At 43.7% G+C, this 17,168-nt stretch overlaps 1 protein-coding gene across 2 annotated transcripts in view; it reads right to left on the minus strand.

The window, feature by feature from the left end:
* Positions 1 to 16,226, minus strand: part of mcf2l2 (MCF.2 cell line derived transforming sequence-like 2) — a 64,698-nt gene extending 48,472 nt beyond the window's left edge. The window contains exons 1-3 of one of the 2 annotated variants that reach the window (XM_088913268.1): positions 11,253 to 11,432; positions 6,397 to 6,480; positions 404 to 518 (exon numbers count right to left, since the gene is read on the minus strand). In XM_088913268.1, coding sequence (XP_088769394.1) covers positions 404 to 518; positions 6,397 to 6,480; positions 11,253 to 11,280 — 227 coding nt within the window. In that variant the 5' untranslated portion in view covers positions 11,281 to 11,432. Of the gene's footprint in view, positions 1 to 403; positions 519 to 6,396; positions 6,481 to 11,252; positions 11,433 to 16,096 lie in introns of those variants that run through there. The other variant, XM_088913269.1, reaches the window with a different exon arrangement.
* Positions 16,227 to 17,168: the final 942 nt, after the last annotated feature.

Genomic DNA, 17,168 nt, shown 5'->3' on the forward strand with positions numbered 1-17,168 from the left:
ACCAGGAAGGAACACACAGAAAACACAACAGGTTTCTCTTCATGAAAGAGGGACAAGTTCTGCGAGTTTTTCTAGTTTTCCTTTCTATTCAGAAGAGAACCTTTCCTGGCACAGGCAGCTTTTCCTGGCACAGGTGGGGTGACTCAGACAGTGAGAGCCTTGGTTGGAGTGCAGGCAGAGCTGTGGTCAGGGGTTTGAGCCTGGGTCATGTCACCAGTCAGCCTGGACTCTCTCAGCTGTGCCAGCTCTGGGGCTGGGCAGGCTCTCCCTCACCGTGTGGCCTGAAGCTGTGAGCAGGGGTGTGAAAAACACACAACCGGCCCTTCCAAATCACATGGCTGAAGAGTCTAAAAGTTCATAAAGGGCAAAAATGCAAAAATTACAGAACTCAATCCCATCTTACCTAGGTATGCTAGTCAGATATGTGACAACATTCAGAAAGTCTTCATCAGGGAGGTCGCCGAACCCGGAGTACTCGGGGAACGTGATGACTGGGGCTCCATCCTTTCCTCTGCCTCCTGCGTAGCATCGAGAAAAGACCAGTTAGGGGTTTTTATGGCAAAGAATCACAATTATATTCTTATGAAACAAATTAAGGTAAAAGTCACTGAATAGCCTAAGGCAAGACTGAGCTACACCCGGACCTGCACAGCCCAGAGAAAGAGCACTCCTGCATTGTTCTGCTCCTGGCTGGTCTTTGATCCAAGAAGCTCAACACGCTGCTACTCAGAGGATACAGGAAATCAGCTTTTCACTTTGTTCCACACGCTCACAGAGTGCTTGGGGGATTGGGAAGGTTAAAGATAGTATTAGGAATACAGGTAGGTTTTAAGGACAAGTCTACTTTCCATGTTCAGGGATTTAGGGTTAAGGTTAAAGCTTTAAAGGTAGGGTTTTAATGGCTAGATTCAAGCATTTGGGTTAAGACTAGGGATTTACATGGGTCAACTCTGATTGAAAACGTGTACCCTGGTATTCACCAGTCAAGACCACAAGACCACAGTACTGCATTTCAGCATACAGAAGCAGTAGTCAGTCACTATCATTCTTAAGTACCTAAATCTTTCCAACCTGGAACAGAGACCTGATTTGAGTATTCAAAATCCTCAAAGGCACTGACAACATCAGCCAAATGTCCAGAATCAGAAGTGAAACACAAAACAGAGAATACAAGTGGAAAATGGGGCCATGAGTTGCCTTCTACATAAGGGGCTGTGGGGGTTGTGGATGAACAGGCTTCCCAGCCATGATGTCAGAGCCAATATCCTGGCTTCGTTCAGGAAATGGGAGGATGAGATCCCCAGATCAATAAACTTCCAGCAACCCAATTCATTTGTTGGACTGAAAGTCCTTCTCTATTTCGTAACTTTCCTTTGGTTCTTTTGAAAAGACTGAATTGCTCTGGAAGGCAGAAGAAAAAGGTCGCAGAGATCCACCTATTCAAACACGTACCACTAGGTGGAGCTATTGGACTAAATACTGACACAAACCTCAAACCCGCTGCATTCTTTAAACACTGCATGTTTTACATCGTACGTCAATACGTCTGCTGAAATGTTCGTTGTAAATCCCATCGCAACTCGTTCAAGAAATACAGCTTGTTTTCTCTTCTTTCTTGCAATTCTGATTTCTAGATTTTTTCTCAGCTTCCCAACTTCTTGAAAAATATGATTGTTCTTAAAACGTTGCTAAAATGTGCTAACAGTCGCAATACTCTTAATTTAAATCTTTTGTTTGTTTTTCTGTTCGTTACTTATTTTAATGTGTATACAATTATGCACAGTAACTGTAACAACATCTATTCAGATTTACACACGTTTAATTTTCTGTGCTTTAAAATGTTGCAGTATCAGTTGTATTCTCCATGATCCAGGGTGCCATTTGTAGGCTTTCCTTAATACTTAATTACAGCTCCATAACTAATTCTTCCTGACCACTGATGTAAAGTGAACAACAGAGACTAGGGCTCAATCGTTCATCAGTTTTGCATCACCAAAAAGATGACCTGGGTTTTTCATCTCATGTGAAAGAGGAGCACGAGGAGAGTCATTAACTCCCTCAGAGAACAGCCTGGGCAACACTGTGCACCGTACATCTGTACCGCATCTACCTGCAGCCCACAGAAGCAAAATAATAATGAATAAAAACCCCTACCTAAAAAACGTTGTCATTTTATTTTCATGGGAATAACAATCATTTTCTCCAACATCTCTACTTGGGGCCAGCGACTAGCAGAGAGAAGCAGGGTCTGTTTACGTTCATGTTCTCAGAGTCTCCCAGGGCTGTCCTAGACCTGCAAATTTATTGTCTTCCCTCATGCCTTTACAGTCAATCCAGTCTCCTACTTTAAAGCCATGGCCCTTGCTTGTAAAAAGACACACATTCTGCACATTCCTGATAAGGGGTCTTTGTCCGCAGTAAAATATTGCCCAACCTCTCCTCACACTCAGAATTTTTTTAAGCATAACGTTTCTTAGAAGGATCAGGGATCTCTGTCATGCAATTCCCTACCAGTTCATATTCTTCTTTTTTCTGACATCCACCACTTTCCTTTACTCTATCAGGAATCATTCTCTCGTACTCAATCATTTCTTTACGTTTTTGAGGACAAAAGGAAATTTAGTACTGTAGTTTTAAACATTGCAGCCTGTCATGTCCTGGCATGAATCTGGCTCCAGGCAGCCCAGCAGAATAAGAGGCAAACTGAAATTTTAGGAGATACAGCTGAATTCAACTCAAAGTATGTTTTGTACAGATTGTAGCCATCATGTTACACAAAGATATTCCTGCTCTGCAATCAGACAAATTCCTGCACTTAAGGAAATGTCTCACACTAAATGAAAGGTAGGAATAAGCTTTTAACCTCAAACAGAGAAGATAAAGGAGAGGACCTGATTCATCCTTTCATCGTTTTCTAGCTGCTTTATCCAGTTAAGGGCTGCAGGGGAGCCGGAGTCTATCCCAGCATTTCCCTGGCACATCCAGGACAGAAGTCCAGTCCAGCGCAGGGCACACACACACTCACATCAGGGCCAATTCTCCCAGAGGACAGTTAACCTACCAGCGTGCCTTTAGACTGTGGGAGGAAACCGACGTGATCATGAGGAGGCCATACAAACTCCACACAGACAGCACCCCAGCTCTGTAATTGAATCTGAGGCCCCAGAACTGTGAGGTACTGTAGCAATGCTGTCCCCTGCCCCACTGTGCCGCCCGCGGGACATGATTCAAGTATTCAACATTTCCAAAGGTGTCAACGACGTCTTCAGAGTCAGCAGAGAAACACACGCCAGAGGACATCAGTGAAATCCATGGGGAAGTGCATTTAAGACTCTGAACAGGAAGCTCTACTTTACACAGAGAGCTGTGGGGGCCTGGAACAAGCTGCCCAGCCATGCAGTTGACACTGGAACTTCGGCTACTTGTCTGGACAAGATTCTAAGACTAATTACTGTATCTGCTAGCAACTGAATGAGCTAGACAGGCTGAATACCCTCCTGTCATTTGTAAACTGTCTTCTTTTCTTCCTATATTCCATTTCCTGCTACAGTCCAACCAAACAGCCAAGCTAAGCTGCCAAACCTCATGTACAGTATCTGACACACTGATTCACAGTTCTGTGGGACCTGCAAAATCCATGTGAGACTCACAGAAAGCTATTCAAATACACACTTTCTAGTCAGCTTTCAGATTTTGAGTAATGCAACGATGTAAAAAGGCAGTGTCTGTCAAAAGTCCATTTGTGTAAGCTCTTCCCTGTCCTTTAGGGTATTTATAAACAGGATTATGTGTAATGTCAGACATTCGCTTCACTGACATTAGACCAGTAACTATCCTAGGACTAATACTTCCTTCAAATGCTTGTCAAGTCACTTTGACAAAAGGATTAAGATCTGACCAAAAGTTTTTCAAATCAGTACACCCTAACCTAAGGCACCAAGCTAAATACAAAGTTAGTTCCATATACAGTATTAAAAAGCATAAAGTATTCTGGGCTATAGCAGAGCTCTCTAAAAATCAATGAGTCTACCACACCCTTTCTGTAAAATTGTCCCGCAGTACAGTTACACAGCTTGGAGTCTTCCACATACAGCAAGTGCCAGCTTTGCAGTTTTTTCACACACTGAAGTCTGGAGGGTTTACATGGGTGGAAAAGAATGACATTCGTTCTCTGCTCCGCACAGCTGCTCTGGCACAGGAAGGCCTTTCTCTGGTTGCTGTGCATCGTTCCCTTGATTCAGTTTCCACGGAAACATCTGACTCTCGAGGTCTTGAAAATTCTGCGGCTGGTTACACCAAACACCTCAAGTATCAGACAGCTTGAGTCTCTTATCCAGGGTACAGCAGAGTGAATACTGCAGACATAAGACTCCAGAAGATTAAACAGGTTTTAACCTAAGAAGCCGCCATGCTTGATCTGTGCTATCATGCTGGAGTGCAGAGGAAAGAGGTCTGTGTCTCTGTTGTCCTTCAGTGTCCCTCATAACCTCCTCCTCACAGAAGTACATTTCTCACGGAGAGAATATGTATAAAATACATTATTAAATTAAAAAAATATATTAAAGTTTATGTACCATAAATAATGCCACAATTCATAATGTCAAATTCAGTTAACAACTATAATACTGTAATGAGTGTGGAAGTACAGAGTACTGCATTTAATTACTTTTTTCTGTTTCTCTTTACAAAACAGAGTTTTCCACCATCTAATCTAACAGGGTCCTTCAACTGCTGTATATATACAACAGTAGCTTTAGCCAGACACAAAACACAAAGAAAGTATGTTTTAACAGCAACCATTTCATGAGCTAAATCTGGAAGCTTAATAGTTCTAAAGCCAAATCTTTTCTTCTTCTCCTTCACTAACATAAAGAGGACCAAACATCTTTATAATTTCTTATTTTGTTCTGTTTCTTCCATTACATTCTCCCTTGCTATATATTCCACCTTTAAACATTTCCTGAACCTCAGGAAACAGATTTCCTGTCCGTTTCTGTAGCTGTCTGTCTGGTATTGTGTGTTTATGGTAGGATGCAGACTATGAGGAGCCCGTGCAGTGCAATCCCAGCTCAACTGAACTGATCTAAGGCAGCTCCCTGAGCTCCTCCTCCGTCACAGGTAATTTGTTATCTAAGGAATAAGGAATAAGGAATATCATTACAGTCAATACAACATGTGTATTGGCTCTTTGGCCCTGTACACGTTGTGCGATAACCACTCAATATTTTAAACAAAGGCAGCACACTACGGAACAGCTATGAAATACAAATCCACTGAAACAGCTCGTTGAGGAGCTGTTAATTGGGCTCTTCGCGGCTATATAGCTACTGACCAGGGATCAGACTATTGCGTGAGGAAGGCCTAACCTGCAGCGAATTGTTATCTGCGCCCGGGAGACCAGGCTGTTCTCCTTGAGCCACGAAAAGCTGTCGGCCTTCAATTTGCAAACCTATTTCACGGATTCACAGCAATGTTTTCAGCTTTTTTTTATTTCTACACACTTCTGTGTCTCATTGCCTAGTTAGGTAACAATTCTCCTAGACCTGCGGTGCTAAGCGCATAAAAACTGCAAAGCTTCAATAAAATATGATTACCATGAAATAACCAATGTATTCTCCCTGCTAAGATAAAGTAATGATTTCAGGTCTTGCAGGCATTTCCTGCTTTGAGCGATCAAAAAGAAAATCAAACACAAGAGGTAACAAAATGAAGCAAACATTTTCACAGAGCGCCCCAGACCTGCATTTCACCTGGAGGTCTGTGTCACTTTCACAATGACGTATTCTAGGAGGTAAGAAGAAAAGGTGTTGTGTGCAGGATAGAAGCAAATGTGTATTTTTCCACACGTTAAAGTTCCTAGCCAGTCAGTCGGAACTGATGCAAATCTAAGCCATTCATATGGAAAGAGTTAATCTGTCAAATGCAAGACAGTAACTTTCATAATTAAGAGAGTCTAGAGTTAATGTGTTGAATAAGAATATAACCCACCACAAGAACAGACCCCCAGTGACACAGTCAGGGGAGAAACACATTCTGCGTGTAATTTATCTGTGCAATTTGCCCGTGGAGTATTAGGGCACAGACGAACAAGTGTGCACAAGGAGGCAAGTGAGGACTACAGGTTCAAGAGCAAGGACGTGCTCTGTAGGGAAACAGCAGTCATGGCTGGTATTTACCAAGCGACTGGACATTAAAGGTTAATTATGAAATATGTTCTTATGTAAACAGCTCCCTTAGCTATAAACACTTCAGAAATCGTGTAGGTATGTGTCATTGGTGAATTAGCCGTTGTGTTCCAGTTGTCCAAGGGGAGGAGCTGGTGGTGAAATGTGGCAGCACAGAGCCTGCCAGCGTGTGACAGGGGGGTGCAGACCGTCAGCTGGAGCCGAGCCCTACCTGAGAGGATGGCGAACTGGCGGTGGAGCTGCTCGATGATGTCCACGGCAAGGAGAGGCCGGATCTCCTGCTGCATGATCTCGTCTGGGAGAGAGGAGAGACAGAGCGCAGAGCCAGAGAGTCAAGAGTAGCTTTCGGGATCAGAGCAGCACATTACTGACCAAGGACATCTTCAGGTATTAATACACTGGCTTAGTCATAAGACAATCTCCACAACAGAGAAGATTATGATGCACGGAAAAAACAAAATCTTCACTACAAGTCCCTTCTTTTGCACGTAACTCTGCTTCTGTGGAGTTCCTGGTCACTTTTCTGGCTGCTCAGGACAAAGGGTTCAGTCATCATGCCTGTTCCGTAGCTCAGACTGTAGCGATGGGGGCCATCCCTTTAAAATTTCATTTGGCCACACAAAACATCTTTTCACAGCTCTGTTCTTCCATATTGAAGACTCTGTTTTTATGCCAGGGGGGCTCCCTGTCGTTCCCATAATCCTTTGCCCTAATGGTTTAGTTCACCCCAAAGCTCACTGAAGCCAAGTACCGAACTTTAAAAGCAAACAAAACCCCTTCTGTGAAACAGCATAAAGCACTGCATTATCACACTTTATTAAGAGCTTGTTCTTCTCAAGTGAAGATTCACAATGAAGCTAAATATAGAATATAGAATTAAGAATTGCCTGCACAAGGTTTGAAACAGAGGCAGCAGATCCGCATCGTGTTTGGTAGCTCTAACCATTTCTTAGACTCCCTACTAATTACACAAAGCTACTGCCAAATATAAACAGCTAACATTATCAAAAATAGTTACAGATGTGAGGCCGAGTCTTACACCGCATTTTGTTCTAAAATAAATATTTATAATATGACCAAGAAAAATATAAGAGACAATGGGTGCTTACAGAAAATACTACTAAGAAAAAGAGCTACTAAATATGGAGCTGAGGAAATACACAGTGGTTTGCAGAATAGTTATCAGGGCATTCTTCACTATGCTCTGTTTGTCTAAAGGTATGCGTTTATTAGAATAACAGAGCTTTAATATTAGAAAGTCCAGACTTTTCATGTGATGGTGAATCTTGGTTACAGTATGTAGATGCCTCTTGCCTCTGTCGCAAGGAAAACACCACCAAGTGCTGAATCTGTGACTGTGAGTTCTTCTGGCTACAAAGGAAGCCGTTCAAAGAGGGAGAGTTATTTCCTGGCTCCTAAGCAGTGTCTCAGGCAGGTTAAGGGAACCACGACTCCTGAGTGCGGAGCAGAGGAGACCATGAGGCAACCTGATAGAAACACTTGCAGTAAGTGAAAGTGAACTGGACGAGTGGTGCTCAGGTGTTATGTTGAAATGAAGACTTGAAGACAGAAGAGGAAATCTAGAGGGAACAAACTCCGAACTGAACCAAGAGATACAAAAGGGTCGTGTCACGATTGTAGTCTCTCCCCCTTAAGGGCGCTCCGGCTCGTTCTCTTTTTAGTTGGTTTTGTGCCCCTGCTCCCAATTCCTGCCTCCCTACAAAAGCCAGATGCTCACTCTGTTCCGGGCTCTGCATTGGTTTCCTGAACCAGCCGAGTCTGGGACCTGGAGCGCCTGGTCCCGTCCCCCTTTTTCTCCCCGACCCTTCGCCGGATCCCGCTCCGGTGTTTAACTTTGTCTTGTTCGTCTTGGATTGATCGCCCGCCTCTGGACCTTTGCCTGCACTGGACTTCCCTTTAGATCCCTTTGACTGTTCGCCTGGACCACGCCCCCCAGAGCACCTTTGTTACGCCCCCCCCGGTTCCTCTACCAGCACAGTTCCTCGTCCCCCCCCCCTGTGTGTGTTCACTCCCTTCCGGATTGTGTCGTCTGCATAGGGTCCTGAAAGATGCTTCGTAACAGGTCACAGGGTCTGAAACAAACTGTGCAGCCATGTTGTTGAAAAAGATTTTCTGAGCTCCTTCCAGATGCAGCTGTAAGAACTACTGACACCAAAAAAGCGGGACGGGGCATTTTTGAAATCATCATCCTTTTTTGTCGATAGTCAAGTCCAGATTAGCCACCTAAATAAGAGCCTCTGTACCATTAATCCATGTTACTTATAAAATAAGAGGTACTGAATTTCACTAAAATGTTGTACATTTTCCTAAGAGATATTCATAGGGAATAAATCAGAGAAATAGTATTTGATTGTCACTAATACATCCGATTTTTCTGCAGCAAACAGATTCCCAGGATTCCTGGTATCTGCACATATCCCAGGGAATAAAATATTGTCAAAACAATCAGAGTAGTAATACAGTTACAGTTACTGTCTTTGGCTCAGTGAAGCCCTGGCTTCAGGGGAGGACTTAACTTAACTAATTAGCACAGCTGTGGTCCATGTTTAATTTTACAGACATATTGTGTTAACATTCCATACAGCCCTTCTGACTTCTTACATGCCTGACTTCTCCATTGTATTCTGCCAGAGCACCTGATAAAAATATGATACAAATATTTCAGTAGGAAATTCCACAACCCAGAACAAAACCAAAACTAAAATGACTTAATGATTTTTTTCTGTATAAAGAGCTACTAGCATGGGTTACTTTCCCTTTAATGATAAGCAGCAGAAAATAGAATTGCAACGCACATCAGTGATGTCTGCCACTGGGGTAAGAGCTGAGACTGCGCTTATATCACCTGCATGACAAACAGGCAACAAAAGTCTTGTACTGGAGAAGAAAAGTCTGTCTGTCAGTTGAATTTGAGCTGAAGAGCAGCGCAAACAAGACGTGAGGTTTAACTCAATGAAAATGATTTACACCCCATAAGACTGGCTTTTCAAATGTTTTGCTCTATTTTGCAACATTTTGATCCAATAGAATTCCCAAACTTTGTGATAAAATATCACCGGAGTTCTTCCTTCCTTTGTCTATGGGGCTTCTGACACCTGCAAAATATTTACAGAAATTTTCAGAATACTAGAAACAAAAAAGCTTTTGAAAAACCATCCTGTAAGCTATAACCTAGCGCAGTGCTGGGAATGACAGTAAGAGCATTGCTTTGTTTTCTGACAGATTCTGACAGAGACCTTGGCTCTGACTCTGTACAGATTACAAGGACACTCTGGGTGAGATCAGCACCATGGTAACACACAGCACAGCCTTTCTTAAAGACCCACAGTCAGACTCAAAATGACCAATCCTGATTAGTACATTCTCTCACAATTTTCAGATATAAATAAGCTGCTTTTTACCTCTGGTCACATGAGTAAGTGTCTGAACTCCATCAATAACCTTCTGTTTGAATGTTTACAGACCAAGGGAAATGAGGTACAGTCTTTGCAAGTAAAAGTAAACATCATAAAGTAACGTAATATCAAGTAAATGACAGACTTGAATATCTACTTAAATCTCATATATTCTGTATTTCCATGTCTCTTTTTCACTGAATAAAGGGAACTGAAGAGCAGGAGAGGAGAGCTGCTCAGTGTTTGTGCCTTTGACACTGACAGACAGGTACTCTGCAGGAGGCCCTATGTCACAAGTCTGTATCTTTACCAGTGGGAATGCTGTACAGCCTGTGTGGCACTTTCTCGAAACATATCACACATAGAAATACAGAGAACCCATGTTTAAAACTTTCAGCATCCTCCAGATGAAACAGTGGGAATCTCGTAAGTTCCTAAGAGTCTGTTTGAGTCGGGCTTGAACAGTACATTATAGCCCAAGTTACAGCATCCTTTCACAACACACCACCTCTACTCCACCTTTACTCCACTCCACCTCCACCTCTACTCCACTTCACAACTCCTCCACTACACATCCACATCATCTCTACTCCACCTCTACTCCACTCCACCTCTACCTCTTCTCCACTTCACAACTCCTCCACTACACATCCACATCATCTCTACTCCACTTCACATCCACTTTATCTTCACTCAACTCCACCTCTACTCCACATCATCTCTACTCCACTCCATCTCTACTCCACTTCATCTTCACTCAACTCCACCTCTACTCCACATCAACTCTACTCAACTCCACCTCTACTCCACATCACATCCACATTATCTCTACTCTACTCCACCTCTACTCCACTCCACCTCTACCACACTTCACTTCCACTCCACCTCTATTCCACCAGGATGAGGTGAAGCTCCAAGTGTTTGCATTCCAGCATCACCTAATTAATACACACCAGGTCTACTGAGGGTAGCCAGCTCTGAGGGATTATCTTTCCAGATGTTCAATTAAAAGGTCCTTGTGCATTAAGAAGGATTATCAGAACCAAAGGGCAATGTACTTGGACAACAAAGTTTCTGTCTCGTGGTTAAATCGCAAGGCTGGCAACCACAACGCATTTCCACAGGCCAGCACATCTTAGACACAGCAACAAGCTAATAATCACTGATTATTCTTGAAAGCTGATGTGGTTTTATTAGAAAGAAAGAATATTGTGCATTCATATAATAATGCAGTGTAGAACCACATAAGTGTCATTGCATCCTACATATTATATTGTGTAATTCTGAACATACCAGGTGAAACCAGGCCGCAGAAACACGCAAGCAAACAGACAGTCACCTCACCTCAGCTCTTTAACCCCAGGACTAGTGACTGACCAGGACAGTCAAATATCACATTTATTATCAGCTGTCTCGGAAGGTCGTAGGCTTGATCAAAGGCTCTCACACATCTTTACTAAGTTCCACTGATTTACATCACACCCAGAAGAATCTTTCTGTCAGCACTGTCGGTCTTTTACTACACTATAGTATTTATTTCTCTGTGCTGAGTCCGAACACAACATGAAAGCCAGAGTTAAAAAGAGTCAAAAACCTGGCAGCCTTTGTCCATAAACTATGAACATAGTCTCATAACCAACGAAACACTCACCTATGAGTGATCTATTTCTCTTCATCATTGTGACAGTGAAGAAGGGCAGGATGCCACAAAAAAAATGAATTAAACATTCCCAAAAAACAGTAACAAAGAGTGTCTGGCCAGTTTTGAGTCCGCTACCATTTTTTTTACTCCTCGGCTTTCTAAACACACCAGCTGTGAATGAGGCTTGACGAGAAGTACATTTTTGTGGGAAGAAACGTCTTCTGTAATTTTTTCCAGCCTAACAGCTCCTCCAACTGTAGGACCCTGCTCTCTGACACAATCTTTCACGGCTCAGTGTAAATAAGACAGAGCAGACCTATCACAGGAGAGAGAGGAGAAGGAATCCATTAATAGCATTTGTTTTACAAGTTCCCTGTTTCCTCACTGTTTGCCTTCTGTCCCAGAAAGAAATCTGCCTGCTGGATCTCATGGGCTGACATGTGAGCCTCGGTCTGTGTGCTTTCTCCTTTGAACATTCCTTCAAATTAAAATCATGTGCAACAGTCTCCTGCCGCAGAGCCGGGACTCCCTGGGTGAATCGGCGTGAAGTTTTCCCCAAGCCTGGGGCCCCCTGCGATGGTGAGGGGGTTTGTTTATTCTATAACAAGGTATTGTTTGACTGTCCAGTTTCCTCCAGCTGGGAATGTCTGAGACCAGGTCTTTTCGTTCACCTCCTAACTGTCAGTGTGTTTTTCAGTAAAGGGAAACTGTGTACTGTGTGTAAAACAGCTTGATGATAAAGTGCTTCTGCCAGCCAGTCTCATAAAGAGTTAATACAGCATGTTCTCCTCCATGCAAGGGCTGTGCAACAGCAGAGTTCCTCTCCGTTTCTTTTCAGCTAAATTATTTTTGCAAAAGCTGCTGAGGTTGGCAAGAACAAGGTTCAAAATCTATTTCTGAGGTTTCGCTTCAGAAACGCCGGGGCAGACAGAAAGAAAAGCGCCCAGCCTGCGGCAGTCGCAGGGAGACGCGATAATTATTAGTCTCTTGTACTGTATGCACAGCGCACGATACTGATACTGCTGAAAAGCACAGCCCATGAGGTGATCCAGACTCTCCTTGGATTCAAATCCAGTTTTTTATGACATCAACAGCTGGAGTTTAAATAGTGAGCAACCATGTCCTCAAGTTTCCTTTTCCACTTCTTTACACAAGCCGGAGAGTTTCAATCTAATCTCCTTCTTTAAATTTTCTGCCCCACTCTTCACTGCAAAAGAACAACCACATTTCCTATCCCTCTATCTAGTGCAACCACTGACACAGACCCTACAGCATGGACTTACAGCAACACCGGTACTTTAGTGGATTTCCCATCATCACAATCGCCACTAGCGCATTACACACAAGCCGGAATGACACTGTAGGCTAACTTCTCACGGCTCAGTAACAGTCGATGTCTCAAGCTCTGCGCCAGGGTGGCACTGATTTATTCAGTGACTTCACATAATCACTCAGAGAGAGGCATGCCACAGAACTGTATCTACTCCTAGAGAGGAACTCTGAAGGCTGCTCAGCGCTTGTGTTGCAGTAGAGATAGTTGAGACCTCAGCAGCCTCTAGATACCGAAAGCAATCAGCATCAGGGAGTTCACATGGTCTCTAACAGCCCAGCGGAGCGATGCCTCAGGACAGATCAGGGCTTTTAGAAGCTATGCAAAGTTGTGGGTGGAGCAGCACAGGAGACACAACTACACTTATCCAGCAAACTGAAAAGGCAAATAATAGCAGATGTGGGCAGCAAACATTTCTGTATCAAACTGTCACTGCCTTGTGTGTTTCAGAGCAGGTGCAGAAGGCATTCCCAATGTTTGAAGTTGGCATCTTATGTACTAACAAGTACTATCAGCTCAGCATCAGCTGACACATTTCCCAGCAGCCACCTCCCAAACAAAACACCTCCCATTTGCCAGTGTTTTCCAAGCGTCCTGCAGTGTTCATTCGAAACGGGGATTATTAGAATTAGTCTGGACAGCTGCCAGCCAGTCTGCCCTTGTAGTGTATACAGCACACAGCACACAACCGCAGAATAAGGACTCTAACCTTCAGCAGTGCTGCACCCATAATCCCTACAGAAATCTCTACTACAGTCGCCTTTCTTCTCTTTTACAGGCACTGCTGAGAGTTTTTCAAAACCTTTATTATTGTACCACATATAGGTTGTCTACCCCATTTTCATTGTTTTGACATTTATATTACAATTTTCTATATTATATCATCACAGGATGTCCAGAGTCTAGAGTCTCTGTTCACATCATAATAGCATCTCTTCTGTGTCTTCTTCTCACAGGGAAGGTACAGTGCTCCTGTCTGAGGGATGACCTGGGTCTGGAGGAGCACAGAGGGCCTGCGCTGTCCTGCTTCACAGCCTCCAGAGAGCCAACGGCTCACATACGACTCAGAGAGCCTGGTGCTCACGTACCAGCAAAAAGCAATAAACAATTCAATTGAAACCATGCGCTGCTCTTTCTTTATTTTGCTCAGGCTGTTTCATTAGAGGAGCCAGCTTCACCTGGACCCCCTGAGCGCCTGAACACATGGAACAGCTGAGCGCAGTAAATCTCGGCACCCGGTCGGGCTTCAGGCAGAGGGAAGCGAGGCTCAGCACAGCGGCCCTCTTCAGGAGCTCCTCTCCTCCAGGCTTCTCCGTCTCTGGAAGACTTCAGTTCGGTGTCTCCCACACCTCTGTGCTCTCACCCCTGACCATGCTCCAGGGTTACACTGTGTCCCTCCGGACGTGCTGAGAAATTATCAAAGATTCTTTGTGGAGCTGTCCTACCTCTCCCTGCCCCTTTACCGCCTCCCCTCAACTTCTAAACCCATCCAAAACTTGTGTCACTCTGAGCAGGGGCCCTGTTTCCACAGACAAGAGAACAGAGTTGCCAGGTACCAGAAAGCACTGAGCAACACTAGAGGGGTTAAGAAACACCAGGACCTGAAACAGGAAACCCTGAGTGGGAAGCTCTCAGCTCAAGCCATCACCTAGTGGAAGCTGTGCTTCAGTCTGCTTGGTCACAGATTTATCTGGAATTAAATGTCGTGGAAAATCTGACCCAAATTCCAAGGAACAAGCAGAAATCCAGGGAGAGCAAAGTTCCGCAACCATGTCAAACAGATTAGAAAATGTCTTTTTATCTTTTATTCCTACGTCACGCTGAGCACAGAACAAACAGGGAACTGTAATTATTATCATTGCGCAAACAAATCACTGCTCTGTGAAATCATGGTTAAATGCAGCACGTTCCTTTATAATACAGCTGTCTGGGTCACAGACTGTGCTCATGTACAGTACATGCAGATGCAAACATTGGACTCTTCTGGTTAAGAGGAAGCATGAGGGTGTGCGGAGCTGGAGCTCAGGCATGGTCAGGACCCCAGAGCGGAGGGCTGTGTGTAGGGTACTGCTCTTGCACTTCTAAGTAACTTATGTCATGCAATATGCCCTAGTAAATGCCCTGCTGTGTAAACAGGCCAACCTTGTAAATGAGAACTGGTTCTCAACTGATTTACCTGCTTCAATAAGGAGTTCAACTAACAATCGGTATTTATACTGAATAAATGCCGGGCCTAAGTTCTTAATACATACCACATAATGCTCATTGATAGTTCTATCCCTGAAAATCCTTTCTTTCATCACAATACAAGCATTTTCTGCTTTTTTTCAATCACATGCAGAAAAGAACACCCAACTAAAATGAAAGAACAGACAGGTCTTCAGGAGGGGCCTATGGTGTCTGTGCTGTCTGTGCTCTCAGCACCTCTAAGGCCTCCTGAGAACAGATCTGCCTTTTAAGTCACAGCCCAGGTCAGTCTGAGCTACTGAACACCTCTGCAATATCAACTCAGGAGATCCTGAAAAACAGTCTAATGTCTTTGCAAGATATCAATTGTTTTATTCAGGATAAAAGGAGTTGGTACTGGGGAAAATGTATTTTGCACTAAATCTTGTTAATTTTAGTGAGTTAGTAAAAGTAGCATCTAATCTTAACAAGGAACATAAAAGGTGACAAAGAGGACAATAAAAACCTTACCACAACAAATTTGGGAAAATGCTTATATTTATACTTAGAAATGTCTCAATTAACATTCCATGAACACTTTACTAAGCATTTCTCATAAAATTATTATACTGGGGTAAAGGTGAAATAATTCTAATATCATAATATATTATCATGTGAACCTGTGAAATATATCTTGTACCACCAATAAGCAATGTCCCAACTTTAACTTAACTGTATGGTGGTGCGTTTAAAACCAAGAACAGAAGGCACTTTGGGTAAAGGTACCCTTTGGGTAGTGGGAGTGACAATGCTATGAATTAGACTGAATCACACAGTGTAATCTAATTTATATTTAGCAAGTTTAAGACATCTCTAATTTTAGAAACAAGATCACAAGCCGTACAGTAGATACTTAAACCGTGGAATAGGATTAAATATATTTGAAAGACTGCATATCTCAAAGTAAGATCTTGTTTAAATTAATGTACATTATACTGAGTTTAAAATAATGTGATTTTAAGCTTTTCTTTTCCCTTTCTTGAAGAGAGCATGTTGTTACACTACAAAATACAAAAAGTCTTAATGGACTGCCTTATATATTAATAATTACAGTCTAGGCTTTGTCCTGATTCTGGTCGCTACCTGATCACAAGCACCTGCACTGCTTTACCTGCACAGCTCACAAAAATCACCTGCCTGACCTGGAATGGAGCAGATCTGCTCAGGTCTGGAAGAGCATAATGTCAGTAACCAGAAGCACAGGAATGTGGCAGAGGACAGCAGAAGACATCCATTCAGGTGGAGGTCTCTATCTGAGGACCAGCACTCACAAAGCAGACAGAGAGCCAAGGCGTACTTGCTGCCGCAGAGCCCTCGGTGTCCAGGCACAGCCCCAGGAAGTGGTGGTAGCTCTCCATCTCCGCAGCCGAGATGTGCACCACTGTGGCGGGCCCGCCTGCTGAGCGACTGGGAGACCGCCTTTCCATTCTGTACCAGCGGTCCAGAAGATCCATACGCACCGCTGTGAGCGCTGACCGACTGCAGCTCTTCCTCCGGCTTAATTTCCACCTCAGTGAGCCCAAGGTCAGCTGTGTGCAGGAAGAGCGCCGAAGCTGCAGTGATTGGTGCTCCGCAGTCCCAGGTTAATTCAATTACTCCCTTGCTCCAGCTGTCCCGTGCCCATTCCACTTCCCTGTACCCTGCCACTCAGCGTTTGAGATTCACGGGTCCTGATCACTTCTCCATCACCGGCTCTCTCGTGTGTATTTTGAGCACTGTGGCCCCACACTGTCTGGCCTCCTGCTCCCTCTCCTCTACCTCAAACAGCCAGCAAGAGGACCAACTCAGGAGCTGGGACTGTCCCTCGTGGACTGACCAATCAGATTCACAGCATGAACATCTCACAGGAAAATACACCAAAGAAACTGTTTTGTAAACAAAAGTTGTTTTGGTTGTAACATCAGAGAGCAATACACCACAGTATTTTTCTTCTAATAATCCTATAAATTAGTTGATTTTAGTCTCTACGTTCTTGTTTAATTAGACAATTGATCATATAAATATTAACATAAGGGTATTTTTGTTGTGTATGACAAAGCTCATACAGGGAATGACTTCCCTTTCGGTCACGTTGCAAGTCAGCTTCTGAACTGTGATTAAGAACAAACATCTCCTTATGCAAGACATCAGCTGAGGACGCCTGACTGCACCCCAACCGACCAGCAAGATGCTCTTATCTTTTTAGTCAACCACAGCATCTTACGAACAGCAGCAGCTCTGAAATGGTCTCGCTTTTATTCAAAATGGATCAAAAATATTTTAGAATCCAGAATATATCTGGCTGTGCCCTGCGATGGACGGGTGCCCTGCCCAGGGCGAGCCCAGGATAGACCCGCAACCCTGGACTGGAGGAAGTGGTTGGGAAACGG

The sequence above is a fragment of the Atractosteus spatula genome, chromosome 4 (assembly GCF_055471065.1).
Source record: "Atractosteus spatula isolate fAtrSpa1 chromosome 4, fAtrSpa1.hap1, whole genome shotgun sequence".
In the NCBI taxonomy this organism is placed as follows: Eukaryota; Metazoa; Chordata; class Actinopteri; order Semionotiformes; family Lepisosteidae; genus Atractosteus; species Atractosteus spatula.